The sequence below is a fragment of the Ixodes scapularis genome, unplaced genomic scaffold (genome assembly GCF_016920785.2).
Source record: "Ixodes scapularis isolate PalLabHiFi unplaced genomic scaffold, ASM1692078v2 PGA_scaffold2__306_contigs__length_199485367, whole genome shotgun sequence".
Classification (NCBI taxonomy): domain Eukaryota; kingdom Metazoa; phylum Arthropoda; class Arachnida; order Ixodida; family Ixodidae; genus Ixodes; species Ixodes scapularis.
The window spans coordinates 131,965,368-131,984,840 of record NW_024609857.1 but is presented as its reverse complement, the minus strand read 5'-3'; the positions used below and the strand labels follow the sequence as shown (position 1 = coordinate 131,984,840).

Here is a 19,473-nt window from a genome sequence, read left to right as displayed (position 1 = left end):
GCGCACTCAATGGTGCTGGAGGGGGCACGCATTAGGTATGAAAACGGGCACCACTTATATATTTCCATAGCAACTTGCACAGACGCTCCGACATGGTGGCATGGCATAGGTCCACGTCACAGCGTCCGCGCAAGTTGCTATGAAAACTGCTGCGCGGTGCCCGTTCTCATCGTTCCTGTGTCCCCTGCTTAATAGTCCACATGAGACAACCTCTTGGCCTGATGAACAAACTTCTTTTTGATTCAGTTGTCATTTGCTGTCTAAAGCGTCCATGATAAACCACATTTTTGAGGAATAAATGAATTTGCGTCATACATTTAAGAAATGTTTCATGTGTGGCATACCTGGCTAAGATCAGAAGGCCCACGTAGAGAAAATCATCAATTAACTGTTTTCTATGTGTAGCCATTCCTATTACAAACCATAATTTTATCTTGCATCATATTTAAATGAATTTTTGACAATTCAATCAAAATTTGTGGTTTTCTGGAGTTTGAATTAGTGAGAGTCTACTGTACTAATTTTGAGACAGGCATTATTCAACTTGGTTATCATTACGGCCTATTATGCTACAGCATCCGAAATAATGGTCTCATGCCTCGACCAAGCATCAGTATTTGCTCCTATAGCTCGCATGATGAGAACTGTTCCCACAAGTGTTAATATTCAATTTTAGTTGGATATTTTGTGGTCAATTTATGATTGAACTTTCCACTTTGAGCTGAAGTTGTGAAGGACTATGATGAAGGTATAAATGTTTCAATAAACTGTACATCAGCCACAATAAACATTCAATTCTTCAGCTATGTCAGGGTTTCTATTACGCTATGGATTGTTTTTAAATTAGAACACAGCACCCCTTATAATAGGCCCCTGTAAGGGGCCCTTTTAAAAGGCATTGTAGCAGTTATTGCCCTGTAGCCATTACCCACACTATTTGTTTCCACTTTGAATATGCTTGATGTGCAAGAAGATACATTTTATACTAGGTCTGCTGGTTTGACAACTCATGTGCTCCAGGTCATATTGGAAGACTGGTTGAAGCTCTCTAGGAGACAGGATCCTTTGATTTTCGAACTCCATTCATATGCTACATCCATATAAATGCTTTGTATAACCATTTAATGGTAGACAAAATCAATATGACTGCACTATCCTGCTCAGCCAAAGCAGGCACAGCAGTTGCGTAGGGTGATGCATCTCCAGTACATTTTTAAAATTACTCGCATATTATTTGTGGCAGGGCTGCTTTTAATCTACTGTTAGGGAGGTTCACATACGTTGACATTGCATAAGCTGCGTATTTCTCTGCTCTGATATTTATCTGGTTGTTGGGCACTGCAATTTGTTGTGAATCTATTTCTATTAATTGCTTTGCTGGGTAAGCAAATAAAAGTGCTCAATAGTCCTGGTATTGCGAATTTTTTATATATTTTTCAAATGTGTCCAGCAACAGTGGTTCAAAATTTTGTTTAGTGATATATTTACTTTCTAGATAGCAATCAAGATAATAGTTGACAAGCGATGTAGGTGGACATTTCCAGCATAACATTACAGGCCTAGCTTGTCATTCTGCTATATTTGCAGGACTATTCTTAATCGCGGCTTTATGTGTGGAAGTCGTTCAGGGGAAGATGCCAAAAATATTTACAGGAAATTTCCCATGCACAACACCTGTGTTGAAATCAATCGACGAAAGCAATGAACTAACTACACGTTTTGCACGTACCAATTTCCACAAGCCAGAAAACGTTGAAGCATAAATTAGAAGTTTAATCATGTTAAAAGGTTCGTTTATAAATACACCCAGCTCTTCTTGTTCTGGTCGAAAGGTGCTCGTCCTGAAAAGTAAACAGAAATTATAATGTTTACTATAAGAGCCAAAAGAAATGTCAAGAGAAAGGGAACCTACCTCGCTATTAATCAGGTGCGTCCCTAATCAAGTCCGTGGTCACTTTTTGTGCGTTGAATTGCCAGGAAGGCAATCAGACACAGGAGCCCCCTGGCCTGCGTGCCCACACGTACCAGCTCGTTTCTGGCCTGTTTGAGGAAACAAAAAAGAAACTTTGCTTAACTTTAATAAATCATTCGCCAGAGTGCAATATTTGATGGTTTTATTACCTCCTTCATAGACAGCTTTTCTTCACTGCATAATATTGTGCTCTTTGTAACATGTGCAACGGGCCCAAAGACTTTTCTTTTTCCAACCGTCGAACTTCATCCTTCTCAGTTCACGCGCACAATTCCACCATCCCCCCTATCAAATATATTGCCGTCTGAATTTATTTTATCACCCGCGAGTCGTATACACAGGGCACCGGGCAAATCAGAGTCCCGTGGTTATAATTCATAGCGCGATACTGTTTGTTGTTTGGGGCCCACAACGAAGCCGGGCGGTTCCGTTGGTATAACGTGGTTTGGGGGCAGAAGGGCGGTAAGTGCAGCTTGAGTTTCGTCTGGTAGGTTGATGGTCGATTGCGGGTGTTGTATTGTTCCGGCTACCATTGCCATTTGCTTCCTCTAGGTTGTCGAGAGGAATGTCATTGTTGAAGTCTCCCACTTGTTGTAGGCTCTGGACTGCATCGATCGGTGGCGAATGTTCAGCTGCGTCAACTGGTGGCAAGGTTTTGTCTGCGTCGAGATACTCATCGTCGACATGCTCATCGTCCACGTACTCAGCATTTACATGCTCGTACTTTTTCCAAGGTTGCAGGGTCTGCAGCAAGCACCTTGCCACGCAACATGGGTCAAGCAACAACCTTGTTTTTTTAGTAGATGTTTACGAAGCAATGCATCATGTATCACTAAGTATCACTCACATTAGTGTATATCTCAGGGTGAGACAAATGTATAAATGTTTATTTCTAGCAAAATACACGCAGCACCACCACATCTAATGCGAAATCTGTATAAACTCTTGCTTCCCTTTTGTTTGCAACTATTGCGAATGGCTAACTTATCAGCTAAACAGTTGCACATGTATTTGGGAGCTATGTCCTGCTTGTCCACTGCCACTTTGCACAGCGTATCACTACTATGTTGATTGCCGCTTTGCAGTAGTAGGATCATAAACAATAATGTATCGGAGCTTGACATTTAATTTACCTGTGACAAAACCATGTACTCATAGGACCAGGTTAATGGAACCAAAGAGTAAGCTTGCCTAAGTTGAAGGATATCTGCCCGATAAAATAAGTGATTAGAGTCACCTATCTTATAGAAAGGAAATGAATTTGATATATCCACCGCACGGGTTTACGCATTTTGTGTACAACGTGGTTTGCAATTGCTCACAAATATGACCAACCTATTGCACTGGATGTGTAATGTGGAAAGTAGTCACTAAATGTGTGCTTTTTATGGTTGTCCACTGATTCCATTTCTTTCGGGCCATGAATTCACAAGTGTAATTTCTATATTATGGACTGCCTCTGCACTTTATAAAGGTGTGGGTCCAATGGTGCATGCTCTTGATTCTTGAATGAACTCGCTGCGTGCATCTTTCACGTTTCTGATTTACTGAATGCATTTGCTTTGTGAGAATTTCGACCTGCATGGTGAACCGCTTGAGCGAGCCGTATGACCTGGGTCACGAGGTCGGCCTGGGACTCCACGAAGAGCTCGCCGGACTTCTCTCTGGACAGGGTGGGGTCATAGCGGAGACTAAACTATGAGACAACCTTAGAGATGCGCAGATTGTATATATAATTCATACCAACAAACTCAGGTTCATTAAAAGAAACACTTGCCTCCAGCCTCGTCATCCGGCTCATCGACTTGGCTGGGATGGTGCCCGAATGCCATCGAGGTTGAAGGGCATCTTTGGCCGGTGGCTGAAATAATTTTGGCAACTCTATTAGTGACTAGCACGTGCAAACTATTCGCTCACCAACTGTCGACCCACGTAGCCCCCTATCTTCAGACAATTTCTTGATATATGCAGTCAGGCTTAGAATTAGCATACAAATTTACTGTGACCCTCTACGTGACAGCAAGATGGTGATATACTAGGGCATTTGAGAAAGTATTTGCTTCACTGTGCACAAGGGCAGCCATGTTTGGGGGTGTTTTCTTCACTGCTAATCGGTTCACCAAAAACGTCGGCATGTCAATGCAAAAATAGTGTGATCTCACCTCAGGTCCCAGCACTGGCCCGCCGCAACCTTGGACTGTGCCCAAACCGAGGATTCCGAGAATTCGCTCCTCCTCTAGAGTCAGAGGCAAACCTCGGAGTGGCCCTCCTCCCATGCTCCTTCTGTCCTCACTCAGGATACCTGCCTTGCCCTTTGGTACTCTAGCTTTCGCGCTCCAAAACTGCTGCCACTCCGCCCGAGTCTTCTTCGCCGGCTCAAGGCTGTTTAGGCGCCGCACAGGCTCGGCCCACAATAGAGTTCGCCGATCTCTGGTGAACTCTGCGGTGAGCTCGGTGCATGCCCTTGCCAATTGTGTGTGGCCCTCCATAAAGCCAATCAGAATGCCCAATTGTATGGAGGACACGCGGGGTTTTAATTTTCTAGATTTTGAAAGGGTTGGCGAAGCGGGCGGAGCAGGTGGCGATGCCATTTTCATACGCGTCTGTATGGCCGTTCCAACGATAGCAGACGACTTTTTAGTCATTATGGGCAATGATGGAATTACTGCCACATTTTGTGTCAGAGGGCACGAGAAATGATCAGGCGACTCATATTTCACTGAAAATATTGACTGAAAAAAGTTTACATGCCCGTGCCACCAAGGCGACGAACTCGAAAACGAAACTGAAGCCACTGAAACTTTCACCTAACCTGTCCCGCGTGGCTTTGATACTTTTCTTCTCTATAAAACGCATGAGAAGTGAAGCTGAATACGCTGCAGGCGACAATCTTTTCTCGCGATTTGGCAGTGTGGAGCTGTTTAAGTGGTCATCGCGAAAATTGAGTGCAAAAAAACGATTTATGTCTAATAGCACTGGCACCACTGATCTCCATGTAGGCTGGATCGCGGATAGAGGCCTGTATTGCTGGGGTCGAGTGGTACCACCGGCCGTCATCGCTTGACACGAGCTAATGCATGCTATAGGAAAAACGGGAGTATTCTATTTTATTACCTTAGTAAATTTTTCGCGGCCATGAAACTACTATTGTGTTTTCCGCAAATAACAGTTGAGTAATTTCAGAGAAGATCGACCAAAGGATGGCTGGTCGACATTTTTAAATCAACTCATGCTTTTATATTATTTTGTCTAGCGTATGCTGTACAGGAATCAAAACTTAGCTTTGACCAGAAAAAAAAATATTGGGGACAGGAAAAACCGTAAGGCGTGAAGAGGTGGACAGTTACATTAATACGCACTGATGGATGGGGCACATTTGAAAGTGAATAACTCAAGCAATAAAATTAGGAGAATGTTATAACTATTTAGAAACAAACTATGGATATAGCTTGCCTGTGAAATATTTAAAATATAATTATTTCTATTATAATTCGTTCTACAAAAATTGCCAAACATGCCTGCTTGAACAAGAAATGGCAAAATTTGGATGCGTGTATCTCATGAAATAATTTAATCATTATCATATACTTTTTAGAGACTATTCTTCTTATATATGGCTATTATTCTAAAACATATATATAAAGCATTTAAGGTATAGGATAGTCGGGATATATTTAGGCACATATTGAGACAAAAAAAATCAAACAAAAAAATTCCGATGAAAAAAAAGAAAAAAAAACACCGCTTTTTATTTATTTATTTTTACATTTGGGTACCCTGTCATACTCCATTTCTGCATTCATTTCTATAGAAAACATGTTACATTGTTTTATTGAGAAGAAGACGCAACTCCCCAAAGTAGGGTCTTTTTTCAAAGAATACACTTAGCAGTGGCCCATACGAGAAGTGACAATCAAGTACCACTTTCATGAAACAAACACACAACTTTTGTATATTTTCATTTAGACGAGGCCATGGAAAAATATAGCAATCGTTCACGCAGTAAAAGTGAGGAGAAACTACTGCGTACAAAGAGCTATCATATCACGAACTAGGGATCCGAAAAGAGATCCTGCAGCCATCGGCCATTGGGATCCTATGTCTACTTTATTTTCCTACGACACTTTATGCTCCTCTCTCTTCCGCTCTATCTCCATCTATCTTTCTTATATATATACCAGACTTATATTTGGAATTCGAATATATTCAACCATTTCCTCCCGAAGATCATGATTATGGCGCAATAGTTGACGGAAGTATAGCAGACGACTCTTGTCGCTAGTTCTAGCAAAGCGGCCGATACAATCTTTTTTCGAATTTCCTCGCTCGCTGTCAAGGATGAGATGGTTCGCTTCAGCCAGCAAACTATGACCGCCGATGCCTTGTTTACTGAGCAATCATGCCTGTCGCTATCCCACTCGCTGGCGTCACGGGTGATAATATTAGGCGCAAAGAGGCACACCGGCAAACAGCAGAACCCCCCAATACTTGAACACCGCCTAAATACAATATAGCGTAAACACTGTCATTATATTAACCTAGGAAAGGTTAACATGGCGACAGTGTTTACGCTCCATGTAAGGGAAAGCATGGCGTGTGGTATGAGTCGCATTCTTACACGAGGTGCGAGGTGACCCCTGGGAACGAGCTACAATATTCGCGCCGAAGTCCCAACCAGAAGGATGTGATCTCTCTCAGTCTTGACGGGGAGAAAACGTTTGTTCCAAAGCGCTTGCTAAAACACTCAATCCGAGAGGCCTTTCTTGTATAGAAAGATAAGCTCCCTGATTCCGGCGTTCGGCTAACGAAATTTTATTCCTTGCGCCCTAGATGGGTCACCACGAAGTATGCGTTTGTGTGGGCTGCGCCAATTATTGCCTTTGTAATGCCACTGTAGAGAACGTTACAGGCTAAACATTCAACACTGGTGAAATGAATTCAGAATTTCTGTGCGACCCACTAACAAGTCTGTGTCTTCAATGAGACTGCGATCACTGCCCAAAAGGCCAGTCCCTTACACTCGAGGAACTTCATATCCCAGAGGATGAAGAGATTGTGCTTACAACATGGAAGTCTGGCGACCTTGTGTAAAAAAAATAATATATATATATATATATATATATATATATATATATATATATATATATCCTGAGACTTTTCTAAAATTCGTTCAAGTAACGGTTGAAACTAGTACTATTTGAGCGTGTTGGTGTTTTTTAAACATTTAGAAAGTGGAGACACATCAGGGGCGATAAGGTACGTATCCCTCCTTATGTGTCTCCACTTTCTAAATGTTTAACGGTTGAAAGTTGGATGTTTCAATACCATATCCGACAAACGCATGATAAAGCGATATACAATGAAAAGCAGTCCATGCAACGCGGGAGCATTGTTTTTCATTTGACTTCGCTGAAAAGTGGACATCGTGCTTCCTGACAAAGTTCAAGCATACCACTGGAAAAAAAAGTTATTATATTTACATGTGTATTTACAAGAAAATCTACAAACAGCTTTGCTATCATCAGTGAGGACCTGTGTGACAGCGCGGATCACACGTGCTTGGCTCTAGAAAAAGTGAAAGAGTGGGTTGAAGACAACGTTGCGGTATACTCGCACGTGACGTACGTAAGTGAGGGGCCGCCAGTCATTTTAACCATTGCTACCAGCTTCACCTGTTTGCACAGAACGATTGCCCACAAGCCCAGTGGTTATTTTCTGCATCTGGACATGGTAAAATGCACGCGACAAAGTTGGCGAACTCGTGAAGCACCACACTCCAAGAAAAAGTGAGCACCCCCCTAGTCATCATGCGTTTTGATGGCTGTAACTACCCCACAGGCTTACCTAACTATCCACTGGGCTCAATCCATTGAGCGTTACCACCCTGTTGGCATGTGACAAGCATGGGGTAGTCACGTTTTATAAACTCTTGAATTGAACATTCAAGTGCATGCCCAGGTAGCACGCCAGAGGAATGCCCAACTTGGGCAAAGGTCTGGCAAACATAAGGGCCCAACTTTGGCGCAGTTAGGTTTTTGCACCATGGCACTCATCAGTGCCAAATTACGGTGCCTAACTATAGCCTTAGTTGGGCGATCCTAGGGCATGCCAAAGTTTGGCTCTTCTATAGTACGCCAGAGGAGTGCCAATGTTGGTGCCATACTTGAGCCATAACTGCCATAGTAAATCGTAATCTGGGAATTCGGGGCATGCCAAGGTTTGGCGTTTGTCTGGTCCGCCAGAGGAGCGCCAAAGTTGGTGCCATACTTGAGCCATAACTGCCATAGTAAATCCTAATCTGGGAATTCGGGCCGTGCCAAGGTTTGGCGTTTCTCTGGTCCGCCAGAGTAGTGCCAAAGTTGGTGCCATACTTCAGCCATAACTGCCAAAGCAACGCCTAATTTCGGTATTTGGGACGTGCCAAAGTTTGGCTTTTCCCTGGTTCGCCACAGGAATGCCAAAGTACTGCCATACCTGAGCCATAACTGCCAGAGAAACGCCCAATTTGTGTATTTCGGATTGCCAAAGTTTGGCGTTGCTCTGGTCCGCCAGAAGAGCGCCAAAGTTGGTGCCATGCTTGAGCCATAACTGCCATAGTAAATCCTAATCTAGGAATTGGGGGCATGCCAAGGTTTGGCGTTTCTCTGGTCCGCCAGAGGAGCGCCAAAGTTGGTGCCATAATTCAGCCACAACTGCCAGAGCAACGCCTAATTTGGGTATTTCGGACACGCCAAAGTTTGGCGTTTTTCTGGTACGCCACAGGAGTGCCGAAATAGTGCCATAAGTGAGCAATAACTACCAGAGCAACGCCTAATTTCGGTATTTCGGCCACGCCGAGTTTGGCATTTCTCTGGTCCGCCACAGTTGTGCCAAAGTAAGTGCCAGACTTGAGCCATAACTGCCAATGCAACGCCTAATCTGGGTATTTCGGACATGCCAAGTTTTGCTTTTCTCCGGTGCGCCACGGTTCTGCCAAAGTAAGTGCCAGACTTGAGCCATAACTGCCGCAGTAAATTTTAATTTGGCGATTCGGGGCGCGCCGAAATTTGGCTCTTCTCTGGCTACCCACTGAAGTGCCAAAGAAGTGCCAAAAGTGGCAAAGAAAGCTAGAGGCCTGCCCAAGTTTTGAATGTCTCTGGTGTGTCAAAGAAGTGCTCTTTTCGTGTGTCAGAAGAGAATTAAATTAAATAAGCGTTGGAAACATAACGGTAACATGTCATCACCTCCGTTCCCAAGCAGCACGGCAATACTTTGCAGTATCGTGCCAGTGCCGGCCGAAAGTCGGTTCGAATATTGCTCAAATGTCCAGTTTTGCACCACCGTTTGATATCCGGCAAGTATTGCCGTACAGCTGTTTTGCCCCGGCCTAGCGTTCGCGCAATACTGTTCGAATACTCTACGATGCGTCTGCTCCGTATTGGCCGAAGGTCGTGCAAGTATGTGTATGTTGCGTTGCATATCATTTGTGGCATAAACAATCACATATTCGGACAAACAAACATTTTTGGATCGCTCCCAGAAGTTTATTAAACCACTATTATTACACACAGTGTATTCGCGACATATTTACAAAGGTCACACTTCTCTGTAAAACAACAAGCAAATTATAAAATAGAATTGACACTGTCCTCATGCCAAGCAAACCTCATCACACAAAAAACCGCGGAGATTGAGAGGAAAGCAGGACTACTATCAGAAGCATGCTTGCAGTGTACTTACTAATAAAAGAGCGATATCATGTAATCCTTGATAGATGCATAATGCAGCTCAGGCACCCCACAAACACACTCGAGAAAGAAGGTTGCGCACATTCAACTGACGTCTCGTCGTCGGCGACGACGAGTTTTTGTCGAAGCGTGTCCAACAAATTGACATGGGCGTATTCCGACCGTTTACGACGAAAAAGCACGGCCGCGTCTGCAACGCATGAAAGCAACAGAACACTGAAGAGTGCAGTTCGAAAACCGGACCTACGTGGCCCGCCTATTTCTATAACTAGGCAAACGGCGAAAACAACAGCCCCAGAGAACCCATCAGCGTGACAGAGAGAGTCACGTGACAAATTTCCGTCCAAACGGTTTTGTCCTACGCGTCCTACGTAGAGAGGTCACGCCGGGTCACGCGTTTCGCTCCACCCTTTTGATTTGCTCAAAGCGGCTGTCGCGCTCGCTGACACCCACACGAAGACACAAAAGCAGGCGGGGGGGATTTGCAAAAGGCGAGATCGAAGGGGAATCAACAACGCATAGAAGGAAAGGCCACTTCTGCCGGTGACCTTGTCGCCTTGCCTAGTATGTCAGCGTCCGGCTTCCATTGTGGGCCTCAGAAAGATAATCTCCTTTCTTGAGAGCGAAATCGAAGGGGTGCTTATGTTTTGCGGGCTTGTCGGCATCCGATAGGCCTCAATTATTTCTCTTCAGACTCGCTCCCTGTGGCCTCCCATGGCTGTTGTGCCGGCAAAATTAAAAGCGCAGCCGGGACATTTTCTCCCGTGAATGACGATCGGGTGCTTAGAATCCGAAGCAGCTCTTTCGGCGTCCACTTGATGTTCTCGGAGTCTGTCGTTGCTTCCTCTCCTTCCCCCAAGATTCCCCTTCCGGTTCTCCCACGGAGCGGGCGGACTTTGAGCTTGAAGCCAAAAATAAATGTTGTTAAAGTTGAGATTGCCCTGTCTGTAACGTCCCTTTTGTGTCTCCACTTTCTAAATGTGTAAAATGTACCAACCCGCTAAAATAGTACAAGTTCCGGGATTTCATTTTCATTCTCCAAGTGTGATGCGGGAGCCGCGCCACGGAGCCCCGGTGGTTTCGCTCTTTGTTATCGCTAAGATTTGACAGTGCTCAATCACAATGCAAGACGCGCACAGAGCCACGCTCGCTTTTGCAATGCGCCGCCTAATAATGATATATCTCGTTTAGACGTGCGGACATCAGTCTCGCGCAGTGCTAGCTCAATGGCAACACTTTCTGTAAAGGCGGATTCACACCGGGAATGTAAGGAGTCGCGCGATCCGACTAAATCGCATCGCAAAAAAAAAAAGTAATTAGTTGGTCAATCTGGCGTGCGCGATGAGCGAGTCCAATGCCTTCGTTGGCGAGTCGCTTCTCAAAAACTCTCGCTCCGAACGCCGTTGATTGGCTCAGCCTCTCCGCGACTAGATGGCATCGGAAAAAGTCTGGTCAGCAAGCTACTGCTCAAATCCAGTCGCTTTTTGCCCGCGATGGTCGCTTATGCGATGAAAGTTATCGCGCGACTAGATCGCATCGCCGGTGTGAATGCGCTTTAATGTCGAACCAGTCTCGTGGCGCGTCCCGATATTGGCGTGTGCACCTACGCGCGAGTACAACATCCGGCACAATTTGCGTTTGCAAAGCCTGGTCCAGCCGCGTCAAAACATTCAGCCAACCTTTGGACTGGAGAAATCAAGAGACACCCAAAATAAGATAAAGTTGCCAGCCGAATGAAACTTGATTTCTATTTAATTAAGATGAAGACCACCCGCGTACAACAAATACCTCATCAGCCGAACTCCAAGGCAGTAAGCCTAGTTCTGGCACTTGTTTGACAACTTTAGCCCGTAGCTGCCAGATGACAGCCGAACTATGGGGAAGCGAAGCCTAACTTTGGCACTTGTTTGGCGACTTTGGACCGTAGCTGCAAGATGAGAGCCAAACTATCGGGAAGCGAAGCCTAACTTTGGCACTTGTTTAGCGACTTTAGCCCGTAGCTGCCAGATGACAGCCGAACTATCGGGAACCGAAGCCTAACTTGGGCATTCGTTTGGCGACTTGGGCCTAGAGATGCCAGATGTCAACCGAACTACGAGGTAGTAAGCCTAACTCTGGCATATCTGTGGCTGTTGCGCTTTGAGGCGCTTTTTCGCTAGGTACTCGTTGAGGACATTGAGGTCGAGAAAGAATAACAGCACAACCGGCTTGTACTAAAGGGTTTATCCGACTGCTCGTTCGCTCGCGCTCGCGAATCCCAACCCCCTCGTCTTCTTTTAGCTCCAGGTTAAATGTCTCATGTCAGTGGTGTTCATTGTTAGTTTTTCAACATCCTCCCCCCGCTCACGAAGTGAGGAAATTGGGGATAAGATTTACAAAGTTTCCAAAGGGTAGAGCAGCTGCACTGGCTGTCGGATTACACAACCAGACGGCAGCTTAACAGCACACGCCCTTACATTTCCATCTCTTCCTGGAAAAACTTCAACGACTCGTACCAAGGTCCAAAGATGCCTTGGGGTGATACGGTCATGCAACAGTACTACATCACCAACGTTCGGTGCACGGCTGCTGAGCGGTGGTGCAAGGTGGGCCGAACGAAGCTCTAGTAGGTATCCTCTCTTCCAACGTACCCAGAAGTTGTTCATGAGCCTTTGCCTATATTTCCACCGGCGTGTTAGTGAATCTCTCGATGACGCGTGGGTTGGCTCCGCCTCTGGAAGAGTTATCAATCGCCTTCCTATGAGTAGGTGAGCGGGGGTCAAGACCGCTGGTTCACTATTATCGGCATGAAGGTAGGTGAGTGGCCAAGAGTTCAGCGCTGCCTCGATGTCAGTTAGTACAGTCGTTAGTTCTTCAAACGACAAGCTCTGCCGTCCAAGAATTCTCCGGAGGCACGTTTTCACTGACCTCTCCATCCTTTCCCACCAGCCTCCCCACCAGGCTGCCCGTTCTACAATGAACTTCTAGGTGACTTGGTTAACACTGCAGAAGTCTTGAGATTCTGCACTGCGAATAGCCTCCCAGAAGGCCGGCAGGTCCCTCGCTGCTCTCTTGAATGTCAGCGCATTGTCGCTATAAATGGTGCTTGGGAGACCTCTTCGTGACACGAAGCGTCGCAGGGCCAAAAGAAATGGCGCCGTGGCCGCGGTGGATACCAGCTGGAGGTGTAGTGCCCGAGTGGTCGCGCAAGTGAATAAGGCAACGTAGGCCTTAACGCACTGCCCTGCTGAGTTGACCAACAGTGGCCCCGCGAAGTCGATTCCGACGACTTGAAAGGGTTGACTCTCTTCCACTCTGTCCCGCGGTAGCGGAGCTACGGGGGCTGTGGCCGGTTTTGCTTGGAATCGTCGACAAATGCGACATTCCGCGATGATCTTCTTCACGGCTCGTCGTGAACTTAAGAGCCAAAATCTGTCACGAATTTCTGTCAAAGTGGCCTGCAAGCCTCCATGTAATACTCTGAGGTGAGCATTCATGACAAGCAACTTGGTGAAAGGGTGATCTCCTAACAGAAGAGTAGGATGTCTCACCTCCTCCGAGGCTGTGGCTTGGTGAAGTCTGCCTCGAATACGCAAGGTTCCTGTGTCGTCAAGAAAGGGCTGCAGATCGGTTATTCTCGATCCTTTTGAGATACATTTGCCTTGAACCAGCTCCTGGATCTCTCTGCCGAAGCATTCTCGTTGAACATTCTTGATCCAGAAAGCTTCTGCATCTCTAATATCATCTGCCGTTAGGGGCAGTTCAGCTGACTTGTTCTGTCGACGACCACCTTGAACAAATCGTTTTATCCACGCTGTGACACGCAGCATGTTGGTATAGCTGCTGAAATTCTCCAATGTCAAGAGTGCGGTTGGTGCACTCACAGTGGTCAGCAGTATTTCCCCGACCTGCTGTCGTCTCTCCCTATCAATTCCGTTGAGGTTTTCATCTTCTGAGGTACTGCCAATTGGCCAGTTTCCTTCTTCTCGGGAAAGCCACTCAGGCCCAGACCACCATAACTGATACGCACTTAGCTGCATTACCGTCTTCCTTCTAGTTAGGGCGTCTGCTGGGTTCGCGCTGCCCGGGCAGTGGTGCCAATTAGAGGGATCGCTTAGTGCTTGTATTTCTGTCACTCGGTTACCGACGAAAGGTTTCCATGCAGTTGCTGATCCTTTAATCCAACCGAGGGTTATCATAGAATCTGTCCAGTACCATAGCGTAACTACGACACCAAACAAAACAGTACACAGATATTTAGCCATGCGTGCCCCCAAGAGGGCTCCCATCACTTCTAGTCGTGGGAGGGTCAGCGTCTTAAGCGGGGCAACTCTGGACTTGGCAAACACCAGAGTGACGCTGACATTTTCTTTTCTGTTCACGGCGCGAAGATAGGCACAGGCACCATAAGCCTGAGGGCTGGCGTCTGTGAAAACGTGAAGCTCCAGCTTGCTCTCACCATCCGCATTGTGTGAGTGTCTCGGAGCCATGATGCGTGGCAAGTCCTTTAACTCGGCGCACCACGTTGTCCACTCTTGCCGTAGTGCTTCTGGTAGTTCTTCATCCCATCCCAGACCATGTTGCCATATACGTTGAAACGAAATCTTTACTCGTATGACATAAGGTGAGAGGAACCCTAGGGGATCGAAGATCCTAGCAGAGGCTTTCAGGACGAAGCGTTTTGTAGTCATGTTTGTCGAGAGAATCTCCAAGAGATGGTCACTAGAGAACCTGAAGGAATCTGTGGTTTTGTCCCACACCAGTCCCAGTACCTTTGTGACTTCGTGGGACTTGATTGACGTGATGTGAGGTGAATTATCGACGTTCCCGTCCTTTTGATTGAATAGGTTCTGCAGTTGGCTGGAATTGGTATTCCATTTGCGAAGTTCCATGCCGGCCTCTCTGAGCAATGTCTGTGCTCTGTAAGCGAGTCTTCGGGCTTCTTCGGTGCTTGCAGCTCCAATGAGTAGGTCGTCCACGTAAAATGAGTCCAGCAAAAGAGCCGCGATGTCTTTGTTCGAATCACTCACGTTCTTTAAGTGATGACGAATTGTCGCTCCAAGTAGGAATGGACTGGCAGTTGTTCCAAAAGGAACTCGCGTCATGCGCCACTCTTTGATATCGGGCAGCGGCTCGCCTGGTCTGGGTGTCTTCTCAAACCAAAGAAACCGGAGAGCATCTCTGTCATACTCTGCAATTTCTATCTGCAAGAAGGCCTTTTGGATGTCAGCTGTGAGAGCCACCTTTTGCATACGAAATCGGAGCAGCACCGGCAAAAGTTCTGTGTTGATGGTAGGCCCTTTCTCAAGATGGTCGCTGAGAGATCCGGTGTTTGGCGCGTGTGATGAAGCGTCGAACACCACTCGAATTCTTGTCGATTCCGAGTTGGCCCGAATCACCGCTCGATGAGGCATATAATAAACGCGTCCATCACATGGGGACTTTTCGTTCACCTCTTCCGCGTGTCCGTCCTCAAAGTAATTGCGTATCGCTTTGTCATATAGTGCGATGGAGCCATCGTGCTTGAGACGTTGGATCAGGCTGCGGAGTCTAGACCCGGCAGTGATGTAATTATTTCCAAGTGTTGTTGCTGTCTCCTTCCAGGGTAGAGCGACTTCGTAGCGGCCATTCTTCCAACTTATTTTCTCTGTGAATTGTTCGAGTACCGTACTATCTTGCTCTTTCGTACTGGTCGGTTCATCCATGATTCCAATGGCCTCCAACTCCCAGAAGTTTCTTAACGCTGCCCCGTCGTCTTCGGCGGTCAATGCCACTCCTAACACGCATACCATCAAGTTCGCGGTAGTATTCGACAAGACTCTCACGGTGCCTGTTGGACCCTGAAAGGTCCATCCTAGGCTAGTTGAAATGGCCACCAGGCCGGGGATGCATGATGAGCGGCGTGTTTCGCCAGTCAACAATCTCCACATTTGGTCAGCGCCGATGAGCAGGCTTATGCCTTCCTCTGCTTGAACGGAGGGAAACATCAACTCGTCAGCGATGGACCCCGTGATTGATTTAAGGAACGAGTGTTCGACGGGTGTTTCGATGAGATCTTGGCAGATAAATGGGACGACAGCGGCTTCTAAAACATACTCCGTCATCGCATACTGGCCTCGAAGTCGTAGTCTGACCAGTGTGAAGTTTTGTTTTATCACGTCCGAGCCGCTGTTGGCAAAGGTGTTAAGCTTCATGCTTCGTTGGCCTATAATTTTCAAGTTAAGTTTCCTTGCCAAGTCTTCTCTGATGAACGTCTTCTGGCTTCCAGCGTCGATAATACCGCGGATATATGCGCAGCTCTCATCACTCACGGCCCAGCTCCTGAAAGTTTGCAGTAGAACGCTCGATGCTCGGTGAGGTGTCGTATTACTGGTGGTGAGTATATTGGCGGTCTCTTCCGGAACTGGTCTTGTTGTCTGCCAAACAGGATTGCACATTGACGAGACATGTCGTCCCCTGCATCCAGAACATCTCGCTTGGCTGCGGCAGTCTTCGGACCGATGCCCTCGTTTGGTGCAGCGAAAACATCTCATGTCTTGCGCTAATCTTCCTTTCTTTTCATCAAGTGCGATGTCAGCAGTACAGGCGCCGGTACTGTGACTCTGCTGGTTGCAAGAAAAGCAGTAGTCGTCTGTCCCGCTCGTTTGTAACGCGAACGTTGATGGTGGATAAACAGTTTGTATCGGTTTAGGAGCTATCCTCGGCACGCTTGCTGGTCTTTTCTCGAGCGGTGCTGATCGTTCTCTGCTCTCAATTTCCACGCGAAGAAACCGCAAAAAATTCGCCAGCTCCTCACCGGCATACGTTGTCGATGCAGCGACGTTGACTGCTCCATCGCCAGACGTGCTGGCCCCCTCCTCTCTGCCGGCGGAAACTACAAGTGGTGTTCCGTAGCTTTTGTGTCGAGGGTAATCCACAACGATGTCAGTTGGAATACTGGACAGGAGTATGTCCACCATAATTGTGGCGTACATCGCGCTTGAAACATCCAAGGAGCGCAAACCGCGAATGCTTGTCTGGACGTGATTGTACAGATTGCACAGTCCTTGGGCATCACGCACTGACTTTACCATTGGAAGGTTTCGAAGCCATTCCAGATATTCCCGCTGAATGTTTTGCTTGTCGCCAAAGCGTTCAGTAAGTATCTCTATTGCATCTCTGTAGCACGCTCCCGTAGCCTGCAGCCCGGAAACGGCACTGGCGGCAGGCCCATTCAGAAGCGACCGCAGGTACTGGAATTTTTCTCCATCAGAGAGCTTGGTGTTCCGATTTATTGAGGCGTCGAATTGCTCCCAGAACGGTTGCCACTGCGTGAGCTCCCCTTGATAGTGTAGAAGTTGCAGTTTGGGGAGCTTCACTCCCGTAGCTGGGGATGGGTGGCCCCTGTCGCCGTCGGCTCCCGTAGCGGATGTGGTTGGCGTTGCCTGCAACCGCGCGATCTTGTTGCGCAGTTCGCTGAGGGTCCTAGCCACTTCGTCTTCATATTCTGCGACAGTGATGTAGTCTGTCTCCAGGTCACTATCGCTGATGTGTGGTTCGATCTCCTCGTTGACTTTACGGAGTTCCTCGTTGCTGGTTACCAGTCTGTCTCTCAGGTTCTCGAGAGAAGAGGCATTGACGGCAACGGACTGGAGCATGGTCGTTATCTCGTTGATTATCTTCGTACTCTGACTGCGTCGGACCTTACGCTTGGTCTTGAGCCGATCCATTTTCAGGTTGATTCCTCAAGTCCAAGTCCCGGGTTTCGGCACCAAATAATTGTTGCGCTTTGAGGCGCTCCTTCGCTAGGTACTCGTTGAGGACATTGAGGTCGAGAAAGAATAACAGCACAACCGGCTTGTGTTAAACGGTTTATCCGACTGCTCGTTCGCTCGCGCTCGCGATTCCCATCCCCCTCGTCTTCTTTTAGCTCCAGGTTAAATGTCTCATGTCAGTGGTGTTCATTGTTAGTTTTTCAACAGTGGCGATTTTGGCCCGAATGTGCCAGATGACAGCCGAACTGTCAAAAAGTTAAGCCTAACTTTGGCATTAGTTTGGTGATTTTGGTCCAAAAATGCGAAAGATCTACCGAACTACCGGGCAGTAATCCTAAATCTTGCATTTGTTAGGCGATTTAGGCCCAATGATGCCAGATGACAGCCGAACTACCAGGCAGTGAAGCCTAAGTTTGGCATTTGTTTGGCGAATTAGGGCCAAAATACCCAGACTGTTGCCAAGGGAGGTCGGGTTTGGCTCTACTTTGGCTTCTTCGGGCTTTTCAATGCCCTAAACTCCCAGACGCAAGCCAAGTTTGGGCCCAGAACTCCTTGCCACCTGGGTGCAGTCGTTCAATAGTAAAAGTCACTTCAAAAATCTCAAAAAGTACATGAAACTTGTTTTCTTTGTGCGTTGGTTACCATTTATTCAAATTTGAACCGGTCGAAATAGGCGTGTGGCTCAGTTCTCCTAAACTGGCAGAAAACAAACATTGCCAAAGAGTACAGGCAACCTTGGTAGGCACCTACTAAAACCCGAGGCAGATAACAAGTATCGCGGTTGTCCGTTTTGGTTCCGTCGCGGGTTTTACCATGTACAGCAAGCAGTAAACAGCTGGCAGCTGGCGTCGTGCTCGAGGAATTTAACCAAATCTCTAGAAAAGCACTGGAAGCTACGCACAGGCATGAGTTGACTTTAATGTTCGCCGGACGAGATACTCTTGTCGTCTTTTATTGTGAGGTTCAGTAAAGAGCGTGCTCTCATTAATGGTGTAATCGGTCAGTTCTGCATTCAGATTAGTTGCAAATGGCCTCCTCGGTTCCGGAGGACTTGCACGCCTGTCATATTCATTTTTTTTTTTTTTTGCTTTCAAGTGCAGTGAGGTATGAAGCATTGAACACCACCACTGGGGCCGGACAGGACGAACGTACACAAATATCTGGGATCATGTCCGTGTATTTCAGTATTTCTATGTCTCGGGATATGTGATTCGCCTTCACTGGCTCATTTGGCACATTTCATCGAGCATACTCCATAAAAAATGCTCCAAACAAGTGTGTATCATCCCAGGTTTAGTACGTTGAAGGGGACAGGATTTCAGGCCTTCCGGCACGCGTTCCTTTTACCTATATAAAGGATTCCAGGTAAATTTCCTAAAATAAGGCGTTGGCAAACATACAAGTGCTATTTGTTTTAGACATTTTTTAGAAAAATTACTGCCGCAGACGCCAGCAGGTGAAGCGCAGAGAATTATGTTCTCGGCGTTCTTTGATGCTTAGATAATTTAGCATACGTCTTTCGCGTTCATTGCAAGTGAAGGCACGGGCCCGAAAGCGGCAATTCTGCACTGTCTTCTTGGCGCGAGCGCGAGCGCATAGAACGCATAATTTAAAGACACGCGCTTGAGCATAAACAATTGAGGCGAAAAGAAAAAAACTTAAGCAACGCTTCGGGGGGGACCGGCGGACGGGCTTGGCTATACTTTGTTTTAGCTTCGGTCCGAGCGCGGCCGATGTTATGAGCCGAAGGGCCAATCAAACAGCGAAACAGGCACAACGTCATGGCCTGCACTCTGCAGTTGATAGGACCCGCCGATATTCGCCGTGTCTATGTGCGTGCTTCTCCGCCGGCTAGTCCTATCAGGCACAGAGAGCACGCCATGACGCTGCGCTTTTTGCGCTGTTTGATTGGCCCTTCGGCTCATAACATCGACCACGCTCGGACCGAAGCTGAAACGAAGTATAGAATCACCTGCGCGTGCTCAGTGCCCTCAACGTGTACTCAACCGCCGCTGAAGTCAATCGGATATGTAAAAAGAGA

General features: G+C 46.9%; 1 protein-coding gene across 1 annotated transcript; it reads right to left on the bottom strand.

The window, feature by feature from the left end:
• Positions 1-1,794: 1,794 nt before the first annotated feature.
• LOC120840737 lies at positions 1,795-17,387 on the bottom strand. Its single transcript, XM_040211389.1, has 4 exons — positions 15,121-17,387; positions 13,230-14,538; positions 2,503-2,716; positions 1,795-1,841 (listed from the first exon to the last, which is right to left on the bottom strand). The coding sequence occupies exons 1-4, from the start codon at positions 17,385-17,387 to the stop codon at positions 1,795-1,797; spliced, it is 3,837 nt and encodes a 1,278-aa protein (XP_040067323.1).
• Positions 17,388-19,473: the final 2,086 nt, after the last annotated feature.